Below are 16,643 nucleotides of genomic sequence, written 5' to 3'. Positions count from 1 at the left end.
TGGGGTAATTTGGGTATAGTTCTTCTAATAAAAAATTAAGACTTAAATTACCAATGCCCACCTTATTTGTTTCAGTTTTGAATTACAGAAACAACTGTGTTCACTTTTGATTTTTAGTTAAGGCTGGTTCACAGTGAAAATTTTGTAGCAAATTGCTATGTCTGAGATGTTTGGAAGTTGGGTGACATTTTATTTTATACCAATCTATTTTTGCAAACACATTTAGAAGTTTTTTTTAAAAAACTAGGTGATGTGGTAAGAGTCAAAGTGTCACATCTTTGGTGGTAGCAATATCATGAATTATTTCCACCTTTCTTAAAAACAGAAAGTGTGTACCCCATATCTGGTTGGATTACTGGTTAGACTGCATTTAAAATAGCTAATGAAGACTGTTACTGGAGAATTCAAGCCTGTAAAGCTCTGAAATATTTATGAATGTATTAGAAAGCACATGTTTTATGTTAAAGATGCATTTCTTTAATATTTCCCATTCTTGTTTTTCCAGCAATTTATATTAATTTTGTATGTCTGCAAGCTTAAAAACCATTTTATGGGGCTATAGATTTCCCTCGTTATTTATAAAGTCAGTATTTAACACACTTTCTCCATAATTATTCTTAAAATGGCTACCGTATGTACTGCTTGAATCCAAAAGATATAGCGTCAGAAGCACTGGGGTTGCCCAAGGTTTATGAGACACTGTAGCGTGAGGTTGAAATACTGTCCACTGAGGGCCTCCCCTGGTGGCGCAGCGGTTGAGAGCTGGGCTGCGAGGCTGCCCGCAGCCTCTGCAGCGCCGGTTCGTTCCCCAGCCACCGGCAAGGGTACCGCACAAAAAACCAAAACCAAACAAAACAAAAAACTGTCTACTGAAACAATACTCTTAAGCCAGACCTGTAATATGTGCTAGTTTCTGATAAACCAAAAAGAGTTTGTTAATTTACTAGAGTACATATGAAAACGTTTGGCTTGAGACAATTCAATTTAATCTTGTGTCAGATTGTTGATTAGTTGAGGCAGAGGTCAAAAGGAAGACAGTTACAGCTTTGGGTCTTTTCTGGCTCTAAAATAAATGCTAATACATTCATATCACCATCTCTCAGTTTTCTATTCCTTCTGTTACTGAGGATAATAATAAAAGTATAAAATAAGTAGCTTTTTTTTAAAGATTTCTGCTGAAATTTCTTTTTCCTTTTTTTAAAGATTTATTTATTTATTTATACAAGCACTGTGTACAGTCAGAAACGGGGGAGGGTGAGAGCATTCACCAGAGCCAGAGCGGGGAACAGGCAAACTGCCGAAATACACTGCTGAGGGGAGCATTGGGTGGCAGGAGAGATCTGCACGCCAAGTGGGCCCCTCGCCGGTGGCTGGGAATTGAACCAGCGCCGCAGAGTCTGCGGGCAGCTTCGCAGCCCGGTGCTCAACCACTGCGCCACCAAGGGAGGCCCTAAAATAAGTAGTTTTTTAAAAAATATTTATTTTTATTTATGCATGCATGCAAGAACTAGGGTGTAGGTGCAGGGGGGGATGAGAGGATTCACCAGAGAGTTGGGGAGCAGAACAGGCGGATCTACTGAAAAAACAGGCGGATCTACAGAAATACACTGCTGAGGGGAGCAGCAGGCAAGACAGGAGAGATCTGCTGCGCCATGTGGGTCATCTCCCTGGCTGGGGACTGAATTCAGGTCACAGTGGCTGGTGATAGCTTGATAGCGCTGAGACTTTAATCCCTGTACCACCAGGGAGGCCCTGGTCATACACACTTTTAAATGATCTTTGTGACCTGTCACTTTTCAAATAAGAAGTAACTGCCCATGTGGAACAGGATTCAAAAAGTAAACAATATACGTTTTATTTTAGCCAAATGAGCTTAAACATTTTATACTAAGAGATGAGGTTCCAAAGAATGAAATACTAAAAGAGTTTGGAGGAACCCGGGCCGGGAGGCCCCAGGGTGGTGGCTGGGAATAAAAGCGCTGCAGCCTCTCTGCCGGCTCCAGCGCCAGTCCACAGCGGAGCAGACCATGGCCAGCCCTCTGCGCTCCCCGCTGCTCCTACTGGCCGCCCTGGCCCTGACCGTGAGTCCCGGGGCCTGCGCGAGCCCTGGCAAGTCGCTGCTCCTGGTGCACCGCCCGATGGACGATGACGTTCACGAGGAGGGCGCGCAGTGTGCCGCGCGCGCTGAACTTCGCAGTCAGCGAGTGCAAGGGGAAGAAAGATGCGTTCCACAGCCCTGCACTCAATGTGATGCGCAAGCGCAAGCAGGTCGTGGCCGGCTTGAACTACTTGGACGTGGAGATGGGTAGAACACGAGCACCAAGTCCCAGTCCAACTTGGACAATTGTCCCTTCCATGACCAGCAGAACCTGAGGAAATCACTCTGCTCTTTCCGGGTGTACTCTGTCCCCTGGCTGGGCTCGATCACCCCAGTGAAGTCTAGCTGCCAGAGTGCTTGGAAGACCATGTGACAGGCCGGGCTACGCTGACCGCCCCCCAGCAGAACTCCTAAAACTTAAGATGGGTAACACCCCTAGTGGAGTCCCCTAAATGCATTGGCTGCAAGACACACCTAAGAGACTTACGTTTGGGCATTTTTTGAACTAAATGGCTCTAACTCATTTCTTTCTTTTAGTTGCTTTCCACATGCTCCAGCGCACAGTGAGTGCACGTGCTCTGTTCCTGTCTTGCTCAATAAAAGAGTAATAACCTTTAAAAAAAAAAAAAGAGTTTGGTAACAGAATAGTTCTAACTTTCTAATACTAGTCAGGGGTTTGGGTGGGGAGTGAGTGTTCTTATATACCTGTTAAGTAGGACCTGGTTATGCTTCAGATTTAAAAATGAAAATAAACTGTTTTCTTGGAACTATTAATATAAGCCCACAGGTATGTACAGTGTGTGTGACAGAGAAATAGGTATGTTTCTATTTACTTGCAATGTAGGCTCCAATTTCTCTAGAAATCAAGTTTTCAAATCTTTGCCAAGTCTCCAAATATGCTTAATGGTCATTATACATGTTAGATAAAAAAGTGTGATACTTAGAATACATAATATCTTAACAGTTTATCTTCTAGGCAGATAAGTGCAATGGTCTTTGTAAGAATTTCTACTTGGAATATAAAATAGACTACATTTCAGTTAAAATTTAATGTTTTACATTTGGGGTCATTAAATGCACTTGTCAGGTGTTAAATACATCTGAGTTTGAACACATCTGACACTAGTTGTACATACTAAGGGGGAGGGATGCTTATGATCTCTTTTTTCCAAGTATGTGTATGGGTAGACCTCTCTGGGAAACCTAATTCCCCTAATCTATGCCTCATTCAAATAGAGTGCTGACAAGGTACTTTGTTTTTCTTTCAACAACTTATTTTTCTGTCTAGAAGATAATGTGTATAGTTGAGAAAGCAAGGACAGAAGAGAAAAAAGATGAAAGTCAGGCTTGTCAGTTCAGGGGACAAGAGTACCAGGCCTTACCCTACTGGTGGGACACTTGCAACCTGGGGTGTGCAGGTGAAGGAAGGGCTATGGCTCCTTGCACTCCTAGACTACAAGACAAGTGAAAGGAACATGCAGCTTTCAGATAGCAGTAAGATGCATGAATAGTTACAGATGGAGAGGTTTATGTGTGTGGGCAGGGAATTGTGGCCCTAAAACAATTTAATTTAGTTAAATTTTATTGACTATGTATTCCATGCAGGGTTCAAAGCTCAGCTGTTGAGATGAAATGAAGATGGGAAAACTGGAAAGCCTAGAAAAGACAGTGGTAAAGGATTTAAGTTTTGACATATCAACCATATATGTATCCACAAATACACATGTAGAAACACCCATACATAAAATCCTGTCATCCTAGATCCTACTCTTTTTCACCTCTGCTATGGTACACCACATTCTAGACTTACTTCAAGCTTAAAACTCCTTTCTTATTTGTAAGCTTCCCCAATTTTCTTTTTCTGAATCCCTACCACACTTAAGTCTGGACTTGATGATTTGGTACTTTGTCATAGATTCCTTGTGTGATTTTTCAGCTCAGTGCAATGCTACACGAGGGAAGTACTTCTTGAGATGAGGGGCTGTTATAATTTTTCTAAATGTCTTCAGGTAAAAATATCAGTCTTTTATTTTCCTTGAGTAAGGATTGATTTTATATAATATGTATTTTGAAAGCACACAGATTCTCAAAGAATAGAAACAGTACAGATGCAGATTTTAATAATGAAGACAACCAAAATCTAAAATGAAAGTCTATTTTTAAGACTTGAGAACCTTATTTCAGATTGCTTTGCAAGGAAACCAAGTCAAATTAGGGAAGGCATTAGTATTCAGAACCTTGTTTAAATGAGGTTTGGAGGATGAGAGGTCCATGCATATACAGATCAACAAACTGCAGGACCCAAAGTACCTAGTATTCTACTGCTTCCTTCTTTGGTATAACTGTGGGCATTATACAGAGGTTATACAGATCAGTGGGAATGGAAGGAAAAGAGACGTGCATGTGGCTACGACAAACTATTCTCTCTCTACCGGTTTCTTCTATTGTTTTCTGAATAATTCCTGTTTGTGGTTTTACTAGTTCATTGCTTTTTTGAGGTCAAGAATCCTATGAGGTAATATCCTAATTTTATAGAAAAGAAAACTAAAGCTTGGAGATGTTAAATATCATATCAAAGGTCATAAAAAGCAGTGAATTCAAGATTTAAACCTAAATCTTCCCAACTTTTTTTTTTTAAGATTTATTTATTTATTTATGCAAGCACTGGGTACAGTCAGAAGCGCGGGAGGGTGAGAGAATTCACCAGAGCCAGAGCGGGGAGCAGAACAGGCAGAAAGACCGAAGCACACTGCTGAGGGGAGCAGCGGGTGGCAGGAGGGGTCCGCGTGCCATGTGGGACCCTCCTCTGGTGGCCGAGGAGCAGCCGGGGATCAAACTGGCGCTGCAGATGCTGCGGGCAGCTTCGCAACCCAGCGCTCAACTGCTGCGCCACCGGGGAGGCCCTAAATCTTTCCAACTTTAAAGCTGTGCTCTTAATCCCTATACTTCCCTGCTTCTCTAAACATCTTAAATGACCTACTGGAAAGAATACTGAACTAGGAGTGGAGCAATTTGGGTCATTCTTGTTCTTGATGTAATTCTAGTGAAGTGACTGGACACTTGACATTGAAGGGCATCAACAGCTTTATCTACAAAATAAGGAGGGAGGGGGCCTCCCTGGTGGTGTAGGGGTTAAAGACACAGTGCTATCAAGCTGTGGCCAGTCACTGCAACATCAGTTTGATCCCTGGCTAGGCACCTAGCACACATGGCATAGCAGACCTCTCCTGTCTCGCCAGCTGCTCCCCTCAGCAGTGTATTTCAGTAGATCTGCCCATTCTGCTCCATTCTGTCTCTGGTGAATCCTCTCTCCACCCCCTCACCCCCCCTTTGACCTACATCCCAGTTCCTGTATGCATAAATAAGTAAATCTTTAAAAAAAAATCAGGAGCTTGGCAGGATGGCCACTGCGGTCCAATAAAGCCTCCATATCTTACCACTTATAAACACAAAACTCAACCACTAAAACCAGTTTTTGTGATCATAAAGATTTTCCCCAAGTCTTTCCCCCAGGGCCAATTGAATATTGAAAGGAATGTTTTTATTGGGTGCTAGGTTAGGTTTGTAAAAAGCTGTACCTCATCCAACTGAGGCAACTTCATTTCTGACAAAGGTCAGATTACTGTAGATTCTGCACTTGGCTCCTACTTTGAGCAATTTGTCGCTGCAGTGCCGTCCTTACATTACATTATACTGACTGCAGTGTGCATCTTTTCAATATGGCTCCTGGTCCTGTGGTAGTTGTACCTCTGAGGAACAGGGAGACCTATGGCCAACCAGCAAACAATACCTGGATTTAGGGGCCAGGCTTTTCTTTCTTTCCTGAGTAAATCTAAATAATTTTCATTTTTATTTCTTACTGTTCCTCTAGGAATTTACTCTAAAAAAAGTTGAACAGTATACAAAGTTGGCATATTTGAGGGTGTTTCACCGTGGGACTAGTTTAACAGGGTAAAACTTGAAATAGAACCAATGTGCATGAAGACAGGTATTAAATTATGGCATATCCTTATGATGGAATCCTCTCTATTGACCTTCAAGAGGGTGATTATTTTCACTGACATAAAAATATCATGATAAGAAAACACTGTAAGTAAAAGGAAGGTTTGTAAAAATAGGATATATGGCACAATGTCATATGTGTAACCTAAGAGGACTGGAATGATGTTCACTAACTATTGATGATTGTCTTTATGATTTGGTTTCCTTCTTTATATTTTTTCAGATTTGAATTTTCTACAATGAGTATATGTGCAGAAAAAGTAAGCATGACAACCAGGCAAAAGGTACCAAAGTATGATACAAGGAAATCAACTGCTTGTCACAGCAGATGCCTATAATAGTGGTAAGTGTTTGAAGAGAAACTTGAAATTAAAACTAATAAACAGTCTTTGTCTTCCTTCAAATAGCACATTTATTAAGGTTTCTAATTTTATAGAAATAAACACTTGATCATGCCAAGTAATTGTACAGACTTCATCCATTTTTAAAGAAATACATTTTAAAAAGTTACACAAATATTACTGCAAACATATTAATAACCTAAAGTCTATAAAGGGATTTAATCAGCCATTAGGAGAAAATACTATTGTAACTTGTGTTCTTCAACAAATATAGCATTCTAGTTAGAAAAGAAGGCTTCCTTAGTCAGGGTAGGGGAAAAGATTGTGTTGTTGTTAGCTGCTAAATAAAATTAGGAATAACAAATATATAAATAGGCATTTCCCAACTGTTAACGATTAGTTAAAATAAGCATGGGATGTAAAGTGAGGCCAGAAACCAGCTCAAAAGCAATTACTAATTAGGAATCACCGTTGCTTTATAAAGTTACAAAATGTTCTTCTCCTCTACTCTCAAACTAAAATCATGCCACCAAAAAACAAAACTCAAACCCTAAGCACTCAGAAAAAAACGGAAGTCAGTGCAAAGGTAAAATCTGACATGGATATCAGGTTCCATAAAAGTCCTTGTCCTTTGAGTAGAAAACAAATGAACTACTAGGGAAGTATCCCTATGCTTACAGCCTGCAGATGATCTCAACACAAGATTTGTCTTTAAATGAACTTTGACTTGTAATGTTTAATCTTGGCACAACAAGGCATATTACACTTTGAAGGATTATCTCAACTCCAAGTGCAATAAATACTTATTTAATAAAAATCTTCTTACCAATTAGACATATACTCTGTGCTCCCATGTGCAGAGTACAGGAGATAATACATATGGCCAAAAGTTTTATAAGAGTTAAGGAAGAGGAAGGGGAAGACAAAACAGAGAGGGAATTAAGATCAAAGAACTGATGAATATAACTTATATTCACGCAAACCTGAAAAGATTTCAACTTTTGCTTTTAGAGCAAAAAATGAAATTTAGAAAGATTAACACTGACTTGCATAAGTCACATACCTAGACTGGAAATGCTCTTTCTACAAAACAGTTGCTTTTGGGCCTCCCTGGTGGCGCAGGGGTTAAGATGCAACCTATGAAGCAATCCGCAGCCACTGCAGTATGAGTTCGATTCCTGGCCGGCCAAGGAGAAACCCACATGGTGGGACAGACCTCTCCTGTCTCGTCCGCTGCTCCCCTCAGCAGTGTACTTCGGTCTGACTGCCAGTTCTATTTCCCTCTCTGTCTCTGGTGAATCCTCTCACCCCCCGCATCTCTGGCCTGTACCCCAATTCTTGCATAAAAATAAATAATTCTTTAAAAAAAAACAAAACAGTTGCTTTCCTATAAAAAAGAACAAAAAGCTCTTACAAAAGACAAAAAAACCAATGACTTAGTCCTTCAGGTCTCTATATTATGTCTAATTCTTTTGGTAAAGTACAAACTTAAGTTGGATTCAATTCAGTTAAATGAGACTAATGAAACATTTTATGAAAAAATTTAATAACTGTACTTATCAAGCTGAAAAACCTATTCACACTTAGGATTCAATGCTTCCTTGGATCAATCCAACCAAGGGCAGACCTCTTCTTTTCATTCCACCACGGCCATCACTGCATATCCTATATCAGGGCACTTAACTGGTTATATTCAAAGTCATGTCCCACCACTTCAGCATCCACGTTCTTTAACTGCTTCATGTGTCTGTGCATACCTCAAGCACTTTGAATTTGAGGACAGAACCACAATATATATGTCTTTCATATCTCCTGCCACTGGCCAACTCACAGATTTAAAATTCTAGTTGAACTGGTAATATAAGCCAAAATATCACCAAAACATTAATTTGGGCTAACACTACAATATGCTGTCACAAAATGTGTTCTTTTGTTTGCAACAGCTAAGGGTAATTATCTCTTATACCTGATTATGATTTCTATTTTTAAAGAAAATAATCCATACCAAACCTTATCTAAAAATGATTTCATGCTTCTAGGATATTACCATACCTCTGGTTTATTATACAAACATTTACCAAAAATAGTTTAGCAGCAATTTTCAGGTGACATGGTATAGGTGACAGGGTGATCATTTATCTCCTTTGTTGGTTACTGTCAGCCTAGCTCTTCTCCCTCTAGCTCCAGGTTCATGGGTCCACTACCCTCCAGCTGCTTCTAGGATGACCAGAGTCTCTTAAAACACCACCACAGAATGCTATTCCTAGTTTCCTTATTTCTTCTTGTTTTCAGCCCTCAAATACCTACACAGCTGAGTCTTTTTATGGGACTGTTTGGTTAATTTATGGTAATTACAAAAGGTGGTAGCTTACGGAGTTTGCTGTCATCCCTTTGATGGTTGCTGATATTTTCACTAGGGTTTCCTGCAGATGCAGTGACTTGGCACAAAAGGAAACAGGCGCCTATGTGGGGCTGAAAGGGCTGTAAAGTTGATTTGAGAACTGTTATGGAGGTGCTTGAAAATAAAGATGGAGACTCAATATTCTTAAAAGTTGGAAGACATTCTAGGAAGGCTGAGCGCTGGGCTATGTGCTCTGAGTAGGCTGTGTTCTAATCTCTTCTGCATGAATGTTAATACTTGTCTAATCGAACTACCTGCAAACAGTAAGACATGAGGAATACTTACTGTGCACAAGCTACAAAGGACACTGATTTTTTACCACTCAGTGCCTATTATACAGACCAGTGAGGAAGCTTAAGGGATACTCATGACTACCTACACTAACATCTAACAAGGTCAGAGCTATAGGTCCAAACCACCTGGGATGACTGCTGCCCATTTTGGATATTTCATCTCTATAGATTTTTTGATCATTTAGTAGTGCTCACCCTTTCACTTCAGTGCCTTGCTCTAACACCATTTTCTTGCCTGTGGCAAACACTATTGATATACTCTTATTAAACAGCCTTGTTAATTTTTTTAATGTAACACTATTTCCCCTTAAGATTCATACTTCTTTATGTATCTGTCTTTTAAAATCATATGCAATGTATAATCGCCATTTTCCATTCTGGTGACAGAATGGGACTGCCTCCTTAGTCAGTGAAGGTGTGTTTAAGAGGGCAGGCAGTTATGATATTTTTGGGAAAAGCACTATGATAACTTTAATAAACAATATTTCCAACAGGAAAATGTGTCCTGAGTTGAAGATAACTATATTTCTTTTGATTTAGGTTCCATCTATATTTAATTCCAGACCTATAAAAGCAACTGACAAAATTGCTTGTGAAATGCTGTATAAAATTATACTGGTTTGTTTCATCCTCACAAACTTAAGTACCCACATTTGGTCAGTTACTGTGCCTAGTGATGAGTCTGCTTCAGTATTGTGAATAAGAAAATGTGCTCAGGGCAAACCTTCTGAACTTGATGGTTCCAAGTAGTCTGGTATCATATGGTTTTCTGTCTTCTTTTACAAGCTCTATACAGTAATGTACAGGCTCTGGCCCTCACCCTCCTGGTATTACTCCTTGTTTATTTTTGGCATGCAATATGCGGAATCCCTCTTTCTCTGCAACAGTTTCCTTTTTCTCCACTCTATGAAAGTGATATGTGAAGACCTTTACAAACTTCTAAGCCCCCCAAGCTTATTATTTCACTGACACATGAAGTCCAAATAAAAACTGCTCAATGAACTTTTATTTAGCATTGATATCGTAAGACATTCCCATCTCACAATTTGAGAACACCAATACTAAGAGAATAGAGCACCTAATACAGATAACTCTCTTAGCAATTACTAAGCACTCATAAACTTTAAAACCATGTATGGAGAGAAGGGGAGGCTCTGTAAACTTTATAGAAAGACTATAACAAAAGAACAGTATCATTTCAATTCAATATACCAAGCCAAGATTTCTTTCCTGTCAACACTCAAGACAAAAAATTAAGACTTTCCTATGTTTTTTTTAGTCAGCAATTAATACAAATATTTGTCTCTACCAGCAATATCTAAGGAATATATAAAGATAACAGTTCATAGGATTATTTCTGGATAATTTCATTAAGGGATTCTGCTTGAATTGTGCCCTTTGAAGGTCAGTTCAGTAAAAATATCATTTTGGCTGATATTTACATACACAAATGGGGTCCTAGCTAATGATACGTACAACCATTTTAACTTTTCTGAAAATATGAAGTTCAAGAATTTGAAAACAAAACAGCTCTTATTAAGTAGTTTACTTAAATAGAATAATGAATATTGTAATGGGATGCTAATACTGTTATTTCCAGCTAACAAAAGATAATTGATGGAAGAGGGATTTTTTTTATTGGTAATTTTTTTTAATTACTTGAATTTTTCCACTGGAAGTCTAAAAATATGTCATTAAGTACACAAGAGAGCAATTAAGTCTGGGCCACTCATATGAGCAGAGAAGACATCAAATGAGAATTCTGAAGTTACAGTTTCATTTCCAGGCTGTAGAAAATGTATCGCTTTTCAACTGTTCAATTAAAAAAAAAATTAAGGTAAGTGTTAGAACTACCAACCAAAACCAAAATGCTAAGAGACATTTTACATTTGCCTTATTCTATAAAAATGCTCACTGCCTCTTAAATGAAATCAGGATTCTTCTTGCCTCTCTCTATGTCAAAATAGTCACTTAGTGGACGATGGGTGATTTGGTGTTGAGTGCACTATGGTGTGATACTAGTTAGGGGTATTCAAATATTACTTCAATTAAAAATAAGCAAATAAATTAGAAATAAAACAGTCACCTAGATTAAGGTAAAATATTTTTTTACCATACTTTAGTTTAAATTGCTTTTTAACTGTCAATGTCAACATGATACTTAGGCTTTGGGAAAGAAGAGGGATGTGATTATTATCAAAACCTGAAAGTTTTTGATTTTAGTTTTTGCATGGAAAAAAACTGTATATTTATATGGTGGAGAACTATGGGTACCTTGGTGGTGGGTGTGGTGTGGTGACATGCATCTGTGAAAGTATGATCCTATGTCTCTGGACCACATCCACTGTTGAAAACCATTGTAATCTAAATAAAAACAAACAAAAAGTACGTTTATCACTTTCATTTTTCCTGCTCTTGACTTAAAGGGATCCTGAAAAATTTAAAGTTTTTTTTTTTTAAAGATTTATTTATTTATACAAGAACCGGGGTACATGCCAGATGCGTGGGAGGGTGAGAGGATTCACCAGAGACAGAGCGGGGAACAGAACAGGCAGACTGACGAAATACACTGCTGAGGGGAGCAGCGGGTGAGACAGGGGAGGTCTGCTTTGCCATGTGGTATTCTCAGATTGAACCCGTGCTGCAGAGGCTGCGGACAGTTTCACAGTGTGGCGTTCAACTGCCTACGCCACCAGGGAGGCCCCAAATTTAAAAACACTATTTAAAATTAAATAACCACTGAAAATTAAATAACTATTTAAAATTAAATCAATAGCCTTAGGTTTTACCTGGTATGAAATAGAGATGTGGGTGTATCAACCTTCTAAGTTTATGAGTTTATGTGATTGTATTGCAAAGGCCATGAAGCTTTGTGGTAACTGCCACACACCCAGTCTTTCTCATTAAGAAGTAAGATGCTTTTAGTAAAAAAAAAAAAAAAAAAAAATAGCCTATATTCTGAAGATAGAGGAATGGATTAGAGATAGATATAGGAATTGAGAGAAGCCCTATAGTCCAAATGTGATGGTGATTAACCAATCTAACTAGATTCTCCCTCTTTGGGAGTGTTTTTGACCTCTGGTCACAAATAATTTACTCTCTGAGTTATGGTATTAATTATTATAGTGTTAGTACATGTTAATATAGCATAGTATTAGGTATTAACATCTTAACTCAACATTCATATTAACTCTTAACTTGAGTATAGGTTTCCCCTGCTATTCTGAAAGTAGAACTTTCCTATTTGGTATGATTTGGTTGGTGATTTTTTTTTGAGGGGGGTCTGAGAATACTCAAAAATTTTTCCATGTAAATAATGGTAATAATGTTCCCAGACACTGACACCCATTGCCCCCACTAATCTACCAAATCATACCAAATAGAAACATTCTACTTTCTGATAAAGGAGAAAACCTTACAGTAAGAAAGCAATTGCATATCTCCTTTACCAAAATAGGCCATGAAGCTTTGCGTTACTGAGACTGGTGACTATTTTTTGCAGCAGGGTCAGTGTGATCTTCTTTTGCCACCAAATTAAAACTACCACTACAAGTTGGCATATATCGATAGCCAACACTTCGGTTAATGTGTATTTTTGTTAATGTCTATCCAGCTTATTAGAGACAATTTCTTTTCAACTGGCAGTGAAAAGAAAAAAATTCCATGGCCTGATATTGAGGGTCTCTTGACTCTCTAGCTTATGCCATAATTTAAGTTGCAGGAACCCTGGTTTATTCCACAAGGTGGTCTCTGACATTGACATTACATAATACTTAAACAGTTTGGAGAACAAGAAATGGAAAGAATCCTGTGTGTGTTGGTACGACAAATGCTTGACAGGATGAGAGAAATTATCCTGAGTACAGTGTCAGTCACTTTAAAGTCTATAGCTGTCCACGGGTCTAAAATAAAGACTGGCAAACTACTGTCCTGCAGATGAAATTCAGCCACTACGTGTTTTTATAAATAAAGTTTTACTGAAACACAGTCATGCCCACTTGTTTATGGCTGTCCTGCTGTAGCTCCAGAGTGAGCAGTATGGCTGACTGCTTAGCCTAAAAAGCTGAAAATACTACCTGGTCATTTATATAAAAAGTCTGCTGAGCTCTAATCTATAGCACGTTATTACCCCTCAGAAATGAAGAACAACTTGCTGGCCTTAGCATCTCTTTTTTTTTTTTAATTTTTTAAATTTTTTATTTATTTATTTAATTTATTTATACAAGCACTGGGTGCAGTCAGAAGCGCAGGAGGGTGAGAGAATTCACCAGAGCCAGAGCGGGGAGCAGAGCAGGCAGAAGGACCAAAGTACACTGCTGAGGGGAGCAGTGGGCGGCAGGAGAGGTCTGCGCACCATGTGGGACCCTCTTCCGGTGGCCGGGGAGCAGCCGGGGATCGAAATGGCGCTGCAGAGGCTGCGGGCAGCTTTGCAACCCAGCGCTCAACCGCTGCGCCACCGGGGAGGCCCTGGCCTTAGCATCTCTTAAAAATGACATGTGTCCTGCCTTTACACTTTTATTGGCTAAATCAAAAAACTGCTAACTGCAAGTAAAACTTGGAGCATGAAAAGCTTTCTAAATGGGGCACTCTACAGTAGTACATGGTTAGGCTGCGCAGCCCTACCCTGTGATATTGCTGTACTAGGATGCTGACTAGAATGCTGCATACAGCTTGAGAAATGTGCTAATATGACTACAGAACATGCCTCTGGGGGGCTAGAGCAAGGCCAAACTACTTTCAGCAGGTATCATTTTTTCAGTATAGTTCTTGGCTAGCCTCTAGATTCTATAAGATAGCAAATGTCTAATACCAAGGGAAACTAGGTGACTATATCATTAACTCATCTTAAATAATATTACCTGACCTACCTCATGACAGATCTAACATGCTTTCAACATATAATGTGGTATATAACATAAGACTGGTTTATCGAGGTACCTAAAGCACAGTGGTATAGGCTAATCAAAACTCTTACCCAAGGGCCTCCCCTTGGTGCAAGGGGTTAAGTCTCAGCACTATGAAGCTACTGCAGCCACTACAGCACAAGTTCAATCCCTGGTCAGGGAGCTAAGCTACATGGCGCAGCAGACCTCTCCTGTCTTGCCTGCTGCTCCACTCAGCAGTGTATTTCAGTCAATGTGTCTATTCTGTTCCCTACTGTCTCTGGTGAACCCTCTCACACAAACCCGCACCCCCCCCCAATACATACTGATTTGGCAGAATTCTAAGAAAAGCCTAAAGTCAATTCTTGTCCATTTTTAGACAGTAGGTGATGGTTTATCCAGATGGATGTATAATTGAAATAAGCCTAAAAGATTGCTGACTTGAGGAAAGATAATGTAGATGGGCCTTCAGAAAGGACACATTCTCATGTCTTACATACATTTTTATCAGAGTGGTTATAACTGCAGGAAAGTTTCCCAATAATCATGTAGACAGGATTCCAGCTATATGTTCCTTCCACAATCTGATGCTTCTTCAGTGGGTTTATTAAAGACTACAGCGGAAGTGATAAAGGCTGCATAAGGCAGTGGTTATATAAGTCCTAATGGACATCCTGTTCACAGGGTCCAAGTGACTATCCACTACTAGCCAGTGTGTACTCTATCAGCAATATTGACTAAGCCTAAGCCCTTGATTTGTTACCTTCTCTTCAGAAAACCAGTTAATTACCTAATACGAGGTTAACTACACTTGGACCACTCCACTGCTGAAGGGGCAATACTCTACCCACATTGGAATTGCTACTTCTTGAGGATTTGGATTGGCTCTTCCTGTCTTTTGCACATTTTACATCTCCACCATGTGTGTTATTAAAAATTCCTTGTATATCACCACTAAAGTACTACAGAGCATGCTTTCAAGTACCCACTTCACAAATATCAGACAAGTATCATGGTGACAATAGGATGCTCTGGACTCATCAAGTATCTATCATCAAATAAAAATGAGCTGATAAAATGATGAAGTAGATCATTATATACTTAAGAGTCAATACCATTTATGGATATCACCTTGCAAGTTTGGGGTGCTATCTTTTAGGACGGTTACATTTGCTCTGCCTCAGCAATATATATTGTACCAGAAAAATATGGTATTATCCCTTCCATAGGCAAAAAATACAGGCCTAAGAAACAAGGGGAAGAAATACAAGTAGACAAGCAACAACTAATAAGTTATTTTTTAAAAATTGTTCTTCTAGGCCAATGACTCAGGCTCTACTGGCTCAATCTGTATAATATTTATACAAATTAAAACTGGCAAACTGGAAATGATGGTAGGATTAAAATTTTATCTCTTTTCTTAGTGGTTTTCAAGGTTTTCCAAATTTTCTAGATGACTTTATACTAAACATAATCACTAAAGAGAGAAAACACATCTATCTCCAAAAGCAGATTTTCATTGAAAATGATCCCTAAGGAAAGCAAGAAGTGGCAATGAAGGCAAGGAGTTGCTAATAAAAATAAGACAGGATAATTAGCTTTCCATTTTCTTTGACAGTGGTTACTGTGTAGTACTCAAGTGCAATATGGAAACATATGAAATCTAAACCTGAATTTCTTCATGTATAAAATAAAGATGATAACTGTTATTTCATATATGAAAGAACACCATAAACTGTAACATCTCTAAAAGGCACGAGTTCTTACTATTGATCATAGGTGAGTATCTATGTCCTCAGTGCCTTAAAAAAAAAAAAGATTAGTTACCTTTGGGTTAAAATATCTACAAGACTGTGGTTGGGAGCCTCCAAATAGGGCTATGCGGTAGTCATGTTTCTTTCTTCTAGGCCTTGTGCCTTCTACCAGTTCTTCTCTATCCTCTGGAGACAGCAGATGATAGCGCATTCCACCTGTAGAGAAATGCATGGCAACTCTTCAAAAACTTCAGGCATTTTAATGCTTGAAAAGGATATAGGGGGGTCTATTTCTGTAGCTTTTTCCTATTATCCCTCTGTAGCATTCAAGGAAAGAATGAGGGAGAGAGGCAAAAGTACAAGGGACCAAGTCCTGATCAATTTATTTTTCTCAGCAATCACCACCATTCTAAGATTGCCACACCTACTTACTACATATCACTGAATTATTATCTGATTCTTCAAGCCAAAGCTACCAAAATAGTCATTATTAGTTTAGACCTCTTAACTCAGCAGTTCTCAATGTTAACTGTAGATTAGAATCACCAGGAAAGTTGTGAAACTATACCTAGGTCCCACCACAGATCAATTAAATCAAAATATATGGTGTAGGGCTTAGGCACTGGTATTGTCACTTTGAAATGTGGCTCAAAGACAAGCAGCTTCAACATATAGGAGCTTGTTAGAAATACCACATTCCAGAAGCTACCTTAGATCTACAAACTCAGAACCTACAGATTTAACAAAATCCCAAAGTAATTCAGATGTACATAAAACCTTTAGTTGTGTAGCCTTAGCATTGATCCTCAAATGCAACAAGGATTTACAACTATTGTGATCTAAGAATGACCCCTTTTTCTTCTGGTCACGG

General features: G+C 39.0%; 1 protein-coding gene and 1 pseudogene across 2 annotated transcripts in view; one reads left to right on the top strand and one right to left on the bottom strand.

Annotated features, from left to right (window-relative positions):
* The window catches only part of KLHL7 (kelch like family member 7), a 62,373-nt gene that overhangs the window by 14,405 nt on the left and 31,325 nt on the right, over positions 1-16,643 (bottom strand). For both annotated transcript variants that reach the window (XM_037509064.1, XM_037509073.2), the window contains exon 7: positions 15,846-15,988. In XM_037509064.1, the coding sequence (XP_037364961.1) occupies positions 15,846-15,988 (143 nt within the window). The remainder of the gene's footprint in view (positions 1-15,845; positions 15,989-16,643) is intronic.
* LOC119257359 (cystatin-C-like) lies at positions 2,028-2,471 on the top strand (annotated as a pseudogene).

The sequence above is a fragment of the Talpa occidentalis genome, unplaced genomic scaffold (assembly GCF_014898055.3).
Source record: "Talpa occidentalis isolate TD23 unplaced genomic scaffold, MPIMG_talOcc4v2.1, whole genome shotgun sequence".
Lineage (NCBI taxonomy): Eukaryota > Metazoa > Chordata > Mammalia > Eulipotyphla > Talpidae > Talpa > Talpa occidentalis.
Note: the sequence above shows the minus strand (reverse complement) of the source record. Positions and strands in the feature narration are given on the sequence as shown.